The following is an 18,328-nucleotide window of genomic DNA, read 5'->3' as shown; positions in this document are numbered from 1 at the left end:
ATGAGAAACACTGCTGACCCTGCAGAAGTTGTGGGGCTAATTTAGCACATTTGATTTGTTGTACCTGTGATGTGGTACACAGAGTTGAAGCCGATCCCAAAGCGCCCAACTTTGTTTGGGTCCTTGCGCTTGACGCTTCTTCCTGTAGCTTGAATACCTTGCCAGTCCTCTGAAGTGAACCTTGCATCGTTGAAGGCAAAGAGAGCAGGACCTAAACGACAAAATAATTAAATGAATAAAGCAATGTTCCATTATATAGCTCTCATCATAATAACAATAAAGATACACACACATGTGCGCAAAGTTCCATGAATCTAGGGCAAAGGGAGAGCTGCTTGTTTAAAGTTTGCAGTTTCAGTCTATCGGTGCGACCATGAAAACGCTGAGGAATAATACTTAAAAAAACATTTACAATTAAAACAGGGTGCCTCACACTTTGTGCATTGCAGCCTAATAATAATAATAATAATAAATAAATGCAGCTGCGAGTGTCTGGCATGCAGCCCTCATTTGGAAATAGTGAATGATGAGAAAACGTAAAATTTTCTTAGCACATGGCATAAAGATAATTATGAGCCTTTGATTGATATCCAGTAATTTTTTGTGGGGACACATTCCTGTTCCCCACTTGTATTGGAGTGAACGGAGATGGCTCCATCTGGGCCCCTTGAATCGAGGGACCCGTGCCTCGATTTGTACACACATGGCCCGGTCCTCGCCAGATTTAGCCATTTATTCTAGAAGAAACTGGCATCGCTGAAATTCGCTGCAGCACAGGGACTCTGTGTTAGTGTCTATGGGCGAACAGAGCAAACCGGCGCGCTCCGGCTCCTCGTCCTCGGCAACAGGCAAGGCTGGTTCAGCTGCAGCCGCAGCAGCCTCCTCCTCTATTTGTGTCAATTCTTCCTGTATTCTGGCTCGTACTAATAGCCCTGAATGTCCGAGTGCACTCACTAACACACGGCAACTGCTTCCGCTTCCGCCAACATTTAATGCATAGACAAAATATCACTGTGCGCTTTACGGGGCGATCACCGGACGCAGCTCCACACACACACACACACACACACACACACACACACACACACACACACACACACACACACACACACACACACACACACACACACACACACACACACACACACACACACACACACACACACACACACACACGCAGCACCACGCGACTAATTCCACCGCTAATAAAAACTGGTGGCGCGGACTCTGGAGAGTCAAGGTCGACACTTGCCTCTGATAGATTGAAGTCTTTGGAGACTTACTCTTCACACGCACACGCACTCTCACAACAACAGACAGACAGGCAGCTAGACAGACACACACACACACACACACCACTCCATCGCTCCCAACGCCAATCGGTGATCCAATTTTTTTTTTTTTAAATAGTAACGCACATAGACTTTGATAAGTAACTTTAATCTGATTGCTGGTTTGGAAAAAGTAACGCGTTAGATTACTCGTTATTGAAAAAAGTGTTCCGAGGCCAGTAACGCGTTACCGGCATCACTGGTGGGCTATCAGTAATATTGCTACCTATTTGGACTGGTAGATCTTAGCAGAATGTAAAAGATGATAGTGGTTCAGAAAAGGTTGGGCCACCCCGGTGAAGGGCCTAGGCTTCAGACCACACTACTCGTTCGGAACAGGTGTCCTACTACAACCCTTGTTAAGTCAATCTAATATGATAATTTTATTATGATTACATGGCAACAGCACAATTGGTAGAAAACTGCTCAATGATTTATTTTTCTTATTCATCTCATTCTCATATTTGTCTCATACATTAAAATTGTTTTAGGAATAATTGAAAAACTGCGCTCTACCATGTGGTAGGCGACAGAGTGGTTATGCTCAAACCAGAGAGAGTGGCGGGTTTATAATGAAAACACTTACAGTAGGGTGCCTCGCACATTGTGCATGGGCCCCTAATTAATAATGGATAAAAATGAAACATACCTTGATATTTTCCAAATTCATCAGTCAAAATACTCTCGTGACCATAATTCCTCTCATCATGGATGAAAACAACTCTTGTGGCTCCGGCATCATCAGCATTTTGGATCAGCTCCTGTGTAAAGATGGGCGATAGTGTGACATACATTCACACATTCATACTAACAGGCCACATATATCTTTGGCGACTACAGAGGCTTCCGGCTCATGTGAAGAGCCTAGGGAGGCGTACGGCTCATACAAGGAGCCATTCATTCATACCCCGTATCAATTCTAGAGATACAAGCAGCCCAGAGGGGTATTCAATCAAAGTCGCTAACAAAGGCGTTGCTTAGTTTATTAAGCCCGGTTGGAACTAACGCCAACTTCCACTTGAGGCTAAAGCCATTCCATCAACGCAGTTCAGCCGCGCCTTGCTCAGGATAGTTCAAGCCAAGCTTACGTTATCGTAGATTATGCTCGATCACGAGATATGTAACCAGCCCAGAACCGTGAATGTCGAATCATGGATCAAATGTCCGAAAATAACCGAGCGGCATCTTTTCCAGCGGCGAACAGAAGCTGCTTGCAGAGGTCTATGAGGAGTACAAGCATATTATAATTCAAAAATGGAACACCGTAACCATTAATAAATACAGGGAGGCTATCTGGCAAAAAATCTGTCGATCTGTTGAATGCATAAGTAGTATTAAGCGTAACACACTTTAATTGAATAATGACCATGGATTCATAAACAGGGGGATAGTCTCGAGGTAACGTGTCAGACTTGCACGCGGTCGTCTGGGATTCAATGCCCATGCAAAAGTAATTTAGGCAGGATTACTGGTGGTCTTTGCTGCCTGCCGAGAAACTCACCTGAATGGAATTGATGTGGCTGACAATTTCCCATGCAGCAGTGTATATGTCATTGTGACAAAGGCTTCACTATCTGTAACATTAATATAAACACTCCCATGGGTTTTTGCAATAATAATAATAATCCGCTGTCCTTTTCTTTATAGGTCCATGCTTTCCCCGACATCACTTTCTCTTCTAGGCACTTTTCTATCTTCTTAAAACGGTCTAAAAGCGATAGCTTAGGGGGGCAGGTGTAACTATCATTATCTCGAGAATCCACAAACAACAGGATGAACGAGATCAACAATTCATTCTGTCCTTATGCTTCAATGCTTCACTCTCTTAAGCTTCGGCAACGTACGTCCCCCTAATCACCTCTGTTTATTTTGCCTAACCATTTATTTTGCCAATGAAAAAAGAGTGGTTCAGAGTCCATTTCGCTAAGGTGGTAGAAGGCTGCGGCCTACCATCTCCCCTCTACACTGGTCACTCCTTCCGGATAGGAGCGGCAACTAAAGCCGCCGAACGAGGGCGGTCGGACTCATCCATCAAACGGCTGGGAAGATGGTCTTCCACGGCATACGAATCATATATTCCGTTCGGACACAATTTTCTTTCTCTAAGCTCAAACGACGCTCTCTGACGTTGGTTAAAGGAGACATTTTATGGTATTTTCTCAACAATTAAACATAGTATTAGAGTTCCAGAAAACATGTTTTTGAAGCTGTTTGCTGGAAATAGCTTTTAGAAAAGAAAATCGCCTAACGCTATTCCCCTCTGTTTCAGTCCCTTCAGAATGCGCTGTTATTGCTCTTTAGCTTTAATTCAAATAAGCTGCTGCACATTGACTAATGAGCTTTCAGAGTGAACCACAGCATGGGGGGGAAAGTTATTGTTGCATTGTGCGGACTCCTGGAGCTCTATATCTATATAATATAATATAATATAATATAATATAATATAATATAATATAATATAATAATACTATTATATAATATATAGGTATTTATGTAATATTATATCTAATATCATGGCCAAAAGCTATATGCGCCTCGGATGATATTATGATTCATAAAGTCTGCATCTGACGTCTCTGGTACTTCCACAACAAGTAAAGACACGTAGTGGGGGTTATCTCGGCCATGGTTGAGAAGAATTGGGGGAAAGGAACTTTGGCCTTGAGTCTCTGAACTCCATATTGAACCGAGATATGGAGGAGAAAGGGATTGTACTCAAGGTGCTGAGCTGCCGGACTGCCGCCGAGCTCCCCCCGCCGGAGCTGCCGGACTGCCGCCGCAGTTTCGGCGGCAGTCCGGCAGCTCTGGCAGGTGTACTCTGGGAGCTGAACTGCCGCTGAAGCACCGCTAATAGCGGTTTATTTGTTTGTTGTTCATAGTTACATAAAGAGGTCAACCGGTGTCTCTATTACCACTAGTTGAAATGGGCACAGCGCCATCTATCGTACCGGGGTATGAAATGCTTCGGCCAATGAATCGATTATCTTGAAACCATGTATACTCGGACAATTGCAGTTGTCCGATTGAGGAGCATAGTAAAACTATTGTTTTAATCGGATTAAGCTGTGCATGTAAACGTACTGAGTGTAGACGACCAGACAGGATAAGATGATAATAAATACAAATGCTAACCAGCATACTCCCCTTCTGGAAAGATGGTTGTCAGTCTTGCGTAAATACAACTGAAACACTACAATAAATTCAAACTTACCTTCAGAATTTGTCCACCATCTGGATATCCTCTCAGAATATCTTTCAGGTAGTCAATGAATGGTGGCGCTGTTGCCCCAAAGGAATTTCTGCAACAAAAATCACAAACTTCATGTGGCATGATGACAAAATGGATCTTAATTAATGATTGAGCTGAAGAATTTATATTAAGGAATTATATATTAAAATCGAAGCAACAGGTAACCCGTGTGACGATTAACTAAAATCTAGTGTTGGGGGTAACGAGTTACAAAGTAACGGATTACAGTAACGGATTACAGTTACAATATTACTTTTTTGGAACTGTACACTACTTTACTAGATTATATGAACGCGCTTTGCCTGTGTGTAAAGTTCTGATTTGTTTAAATGGTGCTTGTATGCGTGCTGCCTGTGTGTGTGCTGCGCCTGCTTGCCTCGGCACGTTGCCATAGCGATCGATTTGAGTGACGTAGCTGCATGTGCGAAGGAGTGTTTAAGTGTTGGAGCGCAGAAGCAGGTAGCACAGAAATACATTCACAGGCTGGTTGCAGGGTTCATTGTAGAATACATGCTTGCCCTGTCGACTATTGAATTGCCCACATTTAGAAAAATACTATATAAAATACCCGCAACTCGCAAGCCAACATCCGACAGGAAAACATTTTCCCATTACCTGGACAAGTGTTATTCCGACATGGAATCGAAGCTCAAAATAACTTTCGAGTCCCTGGATCATGTGTCCCCCACCACGGACATTTGGTCCGCCAACAACAAAAGTTACTTAGGAATGACGGTGCACTGGATAGACAGCATTAGTTTTAAACGTGAGAAGGCTGCTCTTGCCTGTAAGAGGGTGATAGGAAGACACACTTTCGATTTCATAGCTTGCGAAATAGATCAGGTTCATTCACCCTTTGGACTATCACATAAAGTAACAGCATGTGTCACCGCCGCTTAAGTGCATTTCTGTTTTAATTTTATGTGATAAAGTAACCTTTATTTTAATGTTTTTCATTGACCACTTAATTTTTGTTCTCATCTTTCCCAAGGCCTGTGTTTTGAAACTTGAAACATATGACACCATATGAAACAAATATTTCTTTGTTTCATATGGTTTCATATACTAAAACCATCTACTAAACTATCTACTAAAACCAAAGAGCTGGTGGTGGATCTGAGGAGATCTAAGTCACCAATGACCCCAGTTTCCATCCAGGGTCATAATGTGGACATCGTTGAACATTACAAATATCTGGGGGTGTTCATTGATAACAAACTGGACTTGACTAAGAACACGGAAGTCCTTTACAAGAAGGGACAGAGCCGCCTCTATTTTCTAAGGAGGCTCCGCTCTTTTAACATCTTCCGGACTATGCTGAGGATGTTTAATGAGTCTGTGGTGGCCAGTGCTATTCTGTTTGCTGTTGTGTGCTGGGGCAGCAGACTAAGAGTAGCAGATGCCAACAGACTCAACAAACTGATCAGGAAGGCCAGCGACGTTGTGGGGGTGGATCTGGACACTTTGACAGCAGTGTCTGACAGGAGGATGCTGTTGAAGTTGCGGGCAATCCTGCAGTATGGCTCTCACCCTCTCCACAACGCTGTGGTCAAACAGAGGAGCTCCTTCAGCGAGAGACTCATTGCTCCTAAATGCACCACTGAGCGCCACAGGAAGTCATTCCTGCCTGTGGCCATTAAACTCTATAACTCCTCCCTCTAAAAATCAGACAAATTACTATTTAAATAAACACACTATACTTTATTCTTTCACTCTTAATTTTCATTGCTATTTGCAATGTGATTGTTGAATTGTAATTGTAATTGTAGGTTGTAATTGTGGATATAGCCCACTGGGAGATGTCCACTTCTTACTTTTATTTTATTTTTTGTTTAGTTGTATTGTGTTTATTTATTTGTTTATTTATTTGTTTATAATCTTGTCTTTTCTTCTATGCTTGTAGGGTATTTGTTTTTGTGTTTCTGTTGTATGGAGCGGCAATTTCCCCCCGGGGATCAATAAAGTATTTCTAATCTAATCTAATCTAATATGCTATTTTGTATAGATGTATACAAAAAACACTCAGTAATGATATGGCTATGATGTTTGTCCATGTATCTACAGTAAATTAAGAAATGGGAAAGTAATAAGTAGTGAAGTTACTTTGTAAATGCAGTAACTAGTAAAGTAATCTCATTACAATTTACAGAAGTAACTAGTAATAAGTAACTAATTACTTTTTTGAGTAGCTAACCCAACACTGGAGGTGGTGTATGAGGTCATGTATGAAGTGATGTACGAGGTGGTGTATGAGGTTGTGTAAAGGTGGTGTATGAGGTCATGTACAGGTGGTGTACGAGGTGGTGTAGAGGTCATGTATGAGGTAGTGTACGAGGTGGTGTATGAGGTACTGTACGAGGTGGTGTATGAGGTTGTGTAAAGGTGGTGTATGAGGTCATGTACAGGTGGTGTACGAGGTGGTGTAGAGGTCATGTATGAGGTAGTGTGCGAGGTGGTGTATGAGGTTGTGTAGAGGTGGTGTAGAGGGGGTGTATAAGGTGGTGTATGAGGTCATGTATTGGGGCATGTATGATGGGAAGGAATGAGGTGGTGCAGAGAGCAGAATCTGAATGTAGCCTGTACTCTAGAGTAAACACACAGGAGTAACCTATCCTTGCACTACCCCACTGAATAACTGGAGGTGACGGATCTGACATGAAGAATTAACCATCCTTCAGACATTGATAAGTGGTTGTGTAAAACTGAATTCTCAGGATGGGTTTGTAGGTTGTGTGCATTGATCGATCATGGGTTATAATGTTTAGAATCAATGAATTTAAGGTATTCTGAGTTGCAACCTATTCATTGTGTTTTCATTTATATTATATATGGAAATGTAAATTGTGTTTTTCTAATCATATCAGATTTGAATGATTATTCCATTTAGTTTTCAAACTTTTAAACTATCTTTCTAATGCCCAGTTAAATATCCTGAAAACTCTTCACGTATATGAGAATTCATCGCTCCCCCCTTAAGCACCACCACAGCGATACGTGATGTGTACTGTAATTGAATTGTAAGATGCATTGCGTTTTCAGGCCACTTACTTATTTTTCGGAAGATAACAGATCGAACTTACCGAGTTTCTGTCGAACTCATGGTTTCTGTCGAGATTCCTGTAAAAAGGAACAGAATAAAGAGACAGCCAGTGTTATGGTTGATGAGGTCAATCAACCAATAGGATAACCTTGTTGCAATTAGCGATCTTGGCGGGAACATCTATGGACAGATGACTCCAACACGAGCCAATAGGAGCGTCGGACTCCGACATGTCATGTGACCAAATCCTAATGGATTAATGCTACAAGTTAGCTTAGTGTCCGATTCTGATTTATTGTTTCCTAATTTTTCCTTCAGAATTAAGTGATGGCTGATTTTAAACAGTTTAAAATCACACATGCACCCACCCACGCACAAACACATATATATGTTTATGACAAGCCTATAGGGTCTAGGTAGTGTTCTAATCGGTAGTTTATTATAGGACTACGCCCAGCCTGGGACGTTGAGTACAAGCGTTCAACCGGCCAACCGTTCCCTGAGAGAGGTGCAGTCCGGGGTGAAACGCAGCATGGAGGAGAAAGTGATTGCTGCCGTTTGCGGCTCCCGGAGCTCTATATTTAAGCAATAGATCACGCCAGGCTGTGGTATGTGCTCTTTATACCACTGTTAAGGGGCGTTGTCCGGCCCCGACGCGCAACGGAGGGCCGGCGACCCCCTTCACAGTGGTATATAATGAGCACATGCCACTGACTGAAGTGATCTATTGCTTTTATACAACGGTTACTGTTATGGCGAAACGAAATTCATAGACACACTACATTTAAAAAGAAACCAAGAAAGTCAAAGTAGACGTTTTATTAAAGACTACCAAAAAGTAGTCCCTCCTGGCTACCGCTATGCATCGACACACTTTAGCGTCCCTCCGAGAGAAGGCTCCGATAGAGCGGTTCGCCGGCAATTTATCCTATGGAGCAGTTCACTCAGCGATTTTAGACTTCAGTGAACTGTGCTATTGCTTTTATACAACTGCTAAAATTATGTCAAAATGACTTCACACACACACACTAGTAAAAACACGGTTGTATTCTTTGACACTTTCCACTTCAAGGGTGATACTTTCACAAAATGATTGGGCGTCATAGCAGTTATGTATACGCTCATTATACAACAGTTAGGAACCAATCAGATCGCAGGATTCAGGCCCCCCGTTGTATAAATAACATTATTATACAACAGTTAGGAACCAATCAGATTGCTGGATTTAGGCCCCCCGTTGTATAAAAAAAAACAGTGGTATAATGAGCACATGCCACTGACTGAAGTGATCTATTGCTTTTATACAACGGGGGGCCTAAATCCAGCGATCTGATTGGTTCCTAACTGTTGTATAATGAGCGTATACATAACTGCTATGACGCCCGATCATTTTGTGCATATCACTCCGCGCCTGGAAGTAGTAACAGTTACAAAGTAAAAAATATGTTGAATGATGGATATTGGAGAGGGTGTAAATGTTGTTACTCCGGGAGTGAGCAAGGCGATGGAGAGACTAACGAAAGCTGAGGCACACGGCGAGTGAACTGCTCCATAGGATAAATTGGCGGCGAACCGCTCTAGCCGAGCCTTCTCTCGGAGGGACGCTAAAGTGTGTTGCATAGCGACCGTTGTGCATTTTGAAGGCAGCCAGGAGGGACTACTTTTTTGTATTCTTTATTAAAACAGCTACTTTGACTTTCTTGTTTTTTTTTTAAATGTAGTGTGTCTATGACTTTCGTTTTGCCATAATAGTAACCGTTGTATAAAAGCAATAGATCACTTCAGTCAGTGGTATGTGCTCATTATACATTAGCAGAGTCCTCTTCTCAACAGTCAGCCACTTACTTCAGCTTCCTAAATCCCTCCCTCCAGACATTTCCACCACCCAATGCACTGCGTTCCTTGACTTCTTCAGCTCTAAAATCAACACCATTCACCAACAACTGGCCTCATCTCGCACCCCCTCTGATGACCCACCCTGGATGATCACCTCTGGCCAACCTCTCATCAGCTCCCTCTCTGACTTCACCCCAGTAACAGAACAGACCGTTTCAGAACTCATCCGCAAAGCCAAAACCACCACCTGTCAGCTCGATCCTCTTCCCACCTCCCTTGTCAAAGCATGTCTTCCGTCCATCTCCCCCATGATCACCAACATAATTAACTCCTCCCTCACTACTGGTACTGTACCCCCCACTCTCAAGCTGGCTGCCATCACTCCCATCCTGAAAAAACCTGGTGCTGACCCAACTGACCTTAACCATTACCGGCCCATCTCCAATCTCCCTTTCATCTCCAAAACACTTGAAAGGGTGGTTGCCGCACAACTACAGTCCCACCTCGACACTAACAATCTCCACGAACCGTTCCAATCTGGCTTCCGTCCAAAACACAGCACTGAAACAGCCCTAGTCAAAATCACCAACGACTTGCAGCCGACTCTGGATTACTCACCATTCTCATCCTCCTCGATCTCAGCGCAGCATTCAACACCATCTCCCACCCTCTGCTCCTGGACCGCCTGGCTGGCATTGGGATCACTGGTGCTGCACTCTCCTGGTTTACATCCTACCTCACCGGCCGTCAACAATTTGTTCAACTAAGCAACCACAAGTCTGGGTGTTCAGGTGTCTCACTGGGTGTCCCCCAGGGGTCAGTCTTGGGTCCACTCCTGTTCACCACTTACCTCCTCCCGCTGGGCACACTCCTCCGTCACCATGGGGTCCATTTTCACTGCTACGCTGACGACACACAGGTCTACATCTCCACTAAACCCACCGCTGCCATCCCCCCCACCTCCCTCATCACGTGCCTGGAAGAGATCCGGAGCTGGTTGAGCAGGAACTTCCTGAAACTCAATGGAAACAAGACCGAGGCCCTGCTCATCGGATCCAAATCCACCCTCACTAAATCACAACACACCCCAGCTCCACTCATAATTATCGATGGATTCCCAGTACCCTTCTCCTCCAAAGTCAAGAGCCTCGGCGTCATCCTGGACAACACCCTCTCATTCGCACCCCATATTCACAACATCACCCGGACTGCATTCTTCCACCTCCGCAACATCGCCAGACTCCGCCCATCACTGACCCAATCCAGCACTGAAATCCTAGTTCACTCATTTGTCACATCACGCATAGACTACTGCAACGCCCTCCTCACCGGACTCCCCACCAAACTCATCAACAGACTGCAGATCATTCAGAACTCAGCCGCCCGGATTATCACCCGCACCAAATCATCTGACCACATCACCCCTGTCCTCATCCAACTTCACTGGCTCCCAGTACACTACCGCATCCAATACAAAACCCTACTCCTCACCTACAAAGCTCTCCACAACCTAGCCCCCAGTTATCTCTGCGACCTCCTCCAAGAATATACTCCCTCCCGCTCCCTCCGCTCAACCTCTGCTGGACTACTATGTATCCCCACATCACGACTCACTACAATGGGTGCCCGGTCATTCAGCTGTTCAGCACCCAGGCTCTGGAACTCCCTCCCCCCACACATAAAACAGTCAGACACCATTACAACCTTCAAGTCACAACTCAAAACTCACCTGTTCAAACTCGCACACAACGTCTAACTGATCACTGTTTTGATTGTTTGTTTGTTTTGTTTTGTCTTGTTTTTGTTTTATTTATTTATTATGTTTATTTATTTATTTATTTTTTTCCACAATGTCTTGTTTTTTTTAAAACGATTTATGATGACTATATGCTCTGTAAGGTGACCTTGGGTGTCTTGAAAGGCGCCTCTAAATTAAATGTATTATTATTATATTATTATTATTTTACCACTATGCTTAAATATACTATAATATATAATATCACGGCCAGTGGCGTAACATCATGTTGATATGCCCCGGTGCACACATTTATTTTGTGCCCCTGGACAGGAATTCCGGGGGGGGGGGGTTTGGAAAAAACCCTAATCGCGTTGTCCTGCTTGCTACGGTGAGGGTTTCGTATAATTTAGTTAATTAATTGGACGCCACCAGAGGGCGCCCCTGACACATTTGCCGCCCTAGGAGATTACCGGTTTTACCGGTTGCACCTAGCCTGGTTCTACCAGACTCTCGTACTTCACTTCATTTCATTTCACTGTACAGAGAGTCTGTACCTAGTTCAACTCATGTTTTCATTTATGCATTACCTGTTTCATTGTTTTCAGTACTCACGTACGCAATTAGATTCCTATTTTATTGACCTCATGGCATGGGCCGGAGTCGCGGGAGCCGGTACGGAGCTGAAAACGCCCGGGTGGTGCTGAAAAACGGCGACTTAAGCCTCTGGAGATGGAAGTTAAATGTTCAAAATTGACAGACCTATTTGGTGCCGGGGTCCACACCCCAGCAGGTGCTGCTGCGCCAGGAGACGAGCGAGTGGAGGCATATATGCTAAGTAACGTTAGCCTAGGGCTAGCTAGGCTACATTTTGAGACATGTCCAAAACAAAGTAGAAAACGTTTTTACATTGAATGTGATGTGACCTAATTAACTGCATACTTGTGACAACATATTAGCCCAGAGTTGAAGGGCTGTGACTGTTGGTAGTTGTGGTTGATTTTGTTTAAATAGGCCGAATTGTGATATTATTGGTTATTATTGTTCAGATGATTTGGCTAAGCTAGCTAACAGCTGCTAACGTTAGCAGTCTCTTGTTGCCATAGCAACGGACTAATGAGCTGTAAATAGAGATGCAGAATCAAGCTGTATTGTAAATACGGATGTGACACTTTGAATTTTAGCACAAAATACAAGTAAACCTATTGGAAATAATCAGTTTAATTTGCAATATTTGCCCTTGAATTTATTGTAATCTTTCAATTAATTTATTGTTTACTGTGGTGATGACTATTTCGAGAGGAATGCAATATGTGTATGTTTAAAGGTTTATGTGAAGAAACATACTATATGTGTGATAAAATGACAATTGGTTATTCATAAATGTCTTTATATTCTCTGCTACCATCATCTCCTGTCAAACAGGTTTTCCTCACCTGCTAGAAGTTAGAGAGAGAGAGAGAGAGAGAGAGAGAGAGAGAGAGAGAGAGAGAGAGAGAGAGAGAGAGAGCTTCTCTTGACTTTGTGAGTTTATTATGCAACTTGTTTTGCCTCAGATTGAAACAAAAGGTTTGATTATGATTATTTCCTGGTTGAAGATTTTCACATTGATTTTAATTTCAAACATTTGCATATCTTTTATATGATTAACAGTTATGCAGGTAGGCCGAATTACAGGTCTGAATAGATATGCATTCTCATATACATGTATGTGCACATGTATACATACATGTGCACATACACGTGTATGAGAATATGAGAAGTATATGAGAAAAAAAATTAAATTCTCTATTTATGGTTTCATAATGACTGAGTCACCGTTAAAACAAATTGGTTTCAGCTCTAATGCTGTTACTGTCTGTAATATGTTTCTATTTAGATTATTTGTCAGGAGATTTTGTTATTATTGTCCGAGTCTGGTTTTAACCGATGCTGGGCTTACACCAAACGATTTTCACAGTCACAGACTTATAACTGCAAGAGAGGGTTTTGTAGTAGATATGGCGGGTGGAGATGCAGCAACCACAGGATGTCTGTTAACTTCCTGTTCGGGTTTGACAACTTTCTTGTCAGCAGCACAAGAAACACAAACTTGAAAAACAAAAAACTGTACTATTATTCGGATATACAGGGTTCTTCCCATTCGTCTCGTCCCACCCCTAGTGCTAATAATGTAGTGGGCTGGTCTGGAGAGAACATGTCAGGGCTGAATTTTTCTCCCAGTCCACCCCAGGTTACCGGCGTTGCTGTGGTTACCAACTTACCGGTCTTGTGTGTTCCAACGGTTTATTAGCGTAATACCACCGCTAATGTAGGTAGATACCACCATGGTATCTAATAAATCGCTGTCTAATCAATACTTCATTCACTGCCTCTTCCGTGGTCATTGCAATATTATGAATAGACTGCGTCGGGTTCTCCTACGTCTCTCCCCCTTCCACAACAGGTAAAGACATGCAATGGTGGTTACTCGTCCATGGTTGAGAATGGATTTGCATGAAGCACTGTTGGCGGGAAGATGTGGCGCGACAAATGCGCCTGGTAAAATGTACATAGCGACGGATTATGATTTGTCGCGCAACAAAACTTGGGCGACAACTCAAACGGGCGACAAATGTGTCTTTTGGTGTGAACGCAGCTTAAAGGTGAACATGACAATATAATACAAAAATAACTGCACTATTATAATAGGATAAGTTTGGTTGAATATGTGTAGCCTACCTCATTCCGGGTTGTAGGAGTGCAGAAGAGTGAACTGTTAGAGGATAAGACTCGCCGTCCCTTTATACAGAGGGAGCGTTGAGCCCCTCCCTTTTACTGATGAAACAGAACCAAAGAAAAACGAAACTCAAAACTGAACCAAAAACTAAACTTAGAAATGCCCCATCTAATTTGAACAGGTAAGTCCTAAATACAGGCCAATATGCACTTATATTGTCGTATTATATGTGTGATTTGTTTGTATTGGCGGTCTTTGTTTTTTGTAAAAAAAAAAAAGGAATATATATATATCGACACAAGGATTTTTTTGGTCCTCCTATTCCTACTGGTCCACATAGTCCCCCTAGTCCCCATAGTCCTCCTATAGTCCTCCACAGTAGCGTGCAGTGACCCTACATTTCAGTGGGGCAGAAACTACGGGCGTATGACCACAGACAAAATTGATATGTTTCTTTAACATATATTTTGAGCTACATTAAAACATGTTCACTAAACTAATTATGAGTAAGAATTAAGAATACACAAATAGCCTAATGTTACTGCAAGCTTTTGAAGTGTCATCCGCAACACTCGTCATATGATGAGTTCAAAACGTAACTGCCGTAAACCGGAACTGTTATCCCAAAACCCTTTTCCTTAAAATGTACAGTCCCTTGGTGAATGTCTTATCATTGTAGTTGTGGGTCACCACATCCTGAACCTTCCTCCTCACTCCACCTCTTGCTCCTCGCATCACACTCGCTCCATCATGTTTGTGCTATCAGCCTGTCTCTGTCCACCTCATTCTCCGCTGAACAAACAACACCCAACTGTTGCAGAATTACATTTCGAGCTTTGACAGAATGTGTCGGTTATTGTCGACCTCCTTATTGTGATTCCTCACACTGACATCATAGCCCTCGTCCAGCTGCGCAGCATTATTAACTTGACCTAGAAGGGCAAGTTTCATTGAACAATGTATATGTGTTTTGCTTGATTCATGCTTCTTAGCTCGTTCTGAAAAGTGTCTCTCACGTCACTCAAACTGTGGTCCATACATACCTTTTGAGCAACCACATAGCAATTTTTTCTTCTCATACCATGATCGGGAGAAAGTTCTGTGGTACGATTTCCCCATTTCCTTCGTTTGTTGGATGATGCTAATATCCGGTCTGTCTGGGCCAAGTTGTTTGACGGCTAATTAGGGTGCCAAGCACAAAGTGCGAAGGCAACCTATTGTAATTGTGAGTGTTTTTATTGGGGATCAAGCTGCGAAGCTGCGAGACAACCATTGTTATTCTACGTTTTCCTATTATTAGGGGTCCGAGCAGCGAAGCTGCTTGCCCCCTATTGTTTCTGTAACGTGTTTTTTTTCCTCAAATTCTGTCAAAGACATACTGCAGCCTATACCGTAAGTCGAAAACTCTTGAAGACTTTGGCAAATCGTTGTGTTGCGCTGTGATGGATTTTTTCGCCATCTTGGTTTATGTCAAAAACCTTCAAATTGCATTTCCTATCACAAATTTCGTCCAATCATCTTGAATCTTGGCACAGATGATGGGCAGACCATGGGCCACAAAAATCATGAAATAGATTATTCAAATTCAAAACCGTTTGGTCGCGACAGCCAATCAAATTTGACCTTGAAGGTGCCAAACAGGAAGTAAGCCCATTTCTCAGCAGCCCTTTGACATATCATAAGCAAACTTGGTACATAGACCCATGACATTATCATGGGAACACTCATTACCTTTGACCTCTAGTAGGCTCTGTAATTAATTAAGATGTGTTTTAACTACTCTCTCTTCACATGAGTATATTTCAAACTAAGTTTCAATGTCTGGTGTTACTGTCAGACCTCTTCATATAGCTACTAAATTATTTCTCATGGAAACATCAGAATTTGGCTGCCATGTTGAAAGTTGTCAAAATCAATAGTACATATCCACAGGCAACAAATTCTGTCCAATCTTCATGAAACTTGCCATTTATAATCTTCAGACCAAGCTGAACAAATCTATCTAACAGCTTTTTCAAATTCAAAACCATTTGGCTGTGACAGCCAATCAAACTTTGCGGCAAAGCCGCCAAACAGGAAGTAAGCCTATTCTCAGCAACTCTTTAACATATCATAGCCAAACTTGTTACATAGACTCATAACATCATCATCCTCATGACACCCAAACAATTTGGTGACCTTTGACCTCAGGGGGACGTCAAACAGGAAGTGATCTCATATCTCTGCAAGGCTTCATGTATCCAAACCAAACTTGGCTCATAGTCGTATGACCCTATCCGGATGATGCCCAAATAAATCGGTGACATTTGACCTCTAGGGGGGTGTTGTTAGCAGCAAGTCTATTCCGGCCCTTAGAAATCAACTATAATGTATTTTCAATGTGATAACCATTTGCCAATAGCTTTCGTTGTAATGGAAATTACTTAGACGGTCATCATGTAGCCAACTAACCGATTATGTCTGTCCACAGAAATTAGTTTATGGAGTCCTATTCTGCTTGATCCCCACATCGGTGCTCGCAGCTATATTCATTATTATTATTTTGACTTACACAGCCTAAACCGCTCGCACGCTTTTTAAGAAACAGCTGTAAAGGCTGACTCAAGATCAACAGAGAGCAAATATTACACTGATTGGCCCAAAGGTGGCGCTATAGTAACAGCCAAAAATGCAAACACATGCATATCCTCATGGTGAACAAATATGCCTCAAGAATCTATGACTTTATTTTGATAGATTTACGACTATCTTGAACTTTGTTAAAAACACCCAATTCACTAAGGATCCTAGGTTTTTGACTTAGACAAAAATCTGTTTAGCACATATCATCTATGGACCAATGTCTGCAATCTGACATAAAGCGAAGTCTGTACATTGAATGTTTGATTTGAGCGAGCCAACTTAATTGCTGTTGGGGACCAAAGTTGCAACTGCTCAAGTAAAATGAAGTTGATTGACAGAACAACATGGCCGCCAGAGGCTTAAAATCGTCCAAAATTAAGTTAATGCCAAAAGGCAAGGTTAACTTAAACCAATCCTCATCAAACTTGATGTAGTCAAAGGCAGATGGGTCAAGATGAACCCCGCCAAATTGTATCCATATCGGGCTTTAGGGAGTGGTTAAACAATTAACTGAAAATGAAACCTTTCCAATTTGTACCCAGATTGGGCCATAGGGGGAGCTATAACAATGAACAGAAAATGCAGAATTTGGACAGACATATTTTCTGACCCGTTCTTCTACAGTCATGAAATCCTGTAGCCATTTGTATCTCCTCGGGTTGAGAATTTTCTTTCCTCATTTTTGAGAAACCCAGAACCTGTAACAAAATGCCGGGTTAACTTGAGTCAATCCCCACCAAACTAGGTGTATTTAATTTTAAGAAGCATAGGTCAAGGTTAACCAGGCTAAAGTTAATCAAAATACGACCATAAAGTAATTTGCTGTGTAGCTTGTTTGGCAGGATAGTGTTGAAGGCTGAACTAAAGTCAACAAAAAGGCGTCTCCCATATGTGTTCCCTGTGCTCAAGATATTCTAGTAGAGTGTGTAACACAATGGCAATGGCATCCTCTGTAGACCTGTTCTTCCGGTAAGCAAACTGATTTTGATTTAATGATGGCGGTATGGAGGCTTGAATGTGTTTCATGACCAGTTTCTCAAAGCATTTTGCGATGGTAGGAGTGAGTGCTACTACAGGCCTGTAGTTGTTCAGACCTCAAACATTCGGTTTCTTGGGAACCGGGAATATTGTTGCTGCTTTGAGACATAGTGGAACCCAGGATGAGGCCAGAGACAGGTTAAAGATGGTGGTAAGAACTGGAGCTAGTTCAGCCGCACAGTCCTTGAGCACCCATCCCTGGACTCCATCTGGGCCTGCCGCCTTCCTGATGTTGATGTTGCGTAGGCTGAGTCTGACCTCATGAGTGCTCAGGACTAGGGTGGAGCCATCATAGGGGAGAGGGGGCGACACCGAGGGGCGCTGCTGTTGACATGGGGGGGTGTTCTTCCCTTGTAGTCCGTGATTGCCCTGACGCCCTCCCACACCTGCCGGGGGCAGCATCCCTCCACTGGTTGCTCATCCAGCACAGAATTCATTTTAAAACCCTACTTATGGTTTTTAAAGCCCTAAATGGCCTGGCCCCGCCCTACATCACAGAGCTCATCCATCACCACTCAGCTCCCAGGTCCCTTAGATCATGTAGCATGGGTCTCCTGCACGTTCCACGCACTAGATTAAAACAGAGGGGTGACAGGGCTTTTGCTGTGGCCCCCGCCTTTAGAACGAACTGCCGCCTTCAATTAGAGACGTTCCTTCCGTCACCAGTTTTAAATCTAGGCTCAAAACGTACTTCTTCTCCCTGACCTTTCCTCCCCTTTTGTGGTATGTTGTTATTTTTATGTTTTAATGTACTGTC

At 42.8% G+C, this 18,328-nt stretch overlaps 1 protein-coding gene across 5 annotated transcripts in view; it reads right to left on the bottom strand.

The window, feature by feature from the left end:
- Positions 1 to 13,974, bottom strand: part of LOC130371008 (sacsin-like) — a 30,636-nt gene extending 16,662 nt beyond the window's left edge. For 2 of the 5 annotated variants that reach the window (XM_056576599.1, XM_056576603.1), the window contains exons 1-6: positions 10,308 to 10,364; positions 10,076 to 10,220; positions 7,662 to 7,698; positions 4,543 to 4,630; positions 1,981 to 2,092; positions 65 to 211 (exon numbers count right to left, since the gene is read on the bottom strand). In XM_056576599.1, coding sequence (XP_056432574.1) covers positions 65 to 211; positions 1,981 to 2,092; positions 4,543 to 4,630; positions 7,662 to 7,698; positions 10,076 to 10,220; positions 10,308 to 10,349 — 571 coding nt within the window. In that variant the 5' untranslated portion in view covers positions 10,350 to 10,364. Of the gene's footprint in view, positions 1 to 64; positions 212 to 1,980; positions 2,093 to 4,542; positions 4,631 to 7,661; positions 8,328 to 10,075; positions 10,221 to 10,307; positions 10,371 to 13,913 lie in introns of those variants that run through there. The other 3 variants (XM_056576602.1, XM_056576601.1, XM_056576600.1) reach the window with 3 other exon arrangements.
- Between the last annotated feature and the right edge of the window lie 4,354 nt (positions 13,975 to 18,328).

Source organism: Gadus chalcogrammus, chromosome 18 (genome assembly GCF_026213295.1).
Source record: "Gadus chalcogrammus isolate NIFS_2021 chromosome 18, NIFS_Gcha_1.0, whole genome shotgun sequence".
Classification (NCBI taxonomy): domain Eukaryota; kingdom Metazoa; phylum Chordata; class Actinopteri; order Gadiformes; family Gadidae; genus Gadus; species Gadus chalcogrammus.
This window is presented reverse-complemented; position numbering and strand designations above follow the sequence as displayed.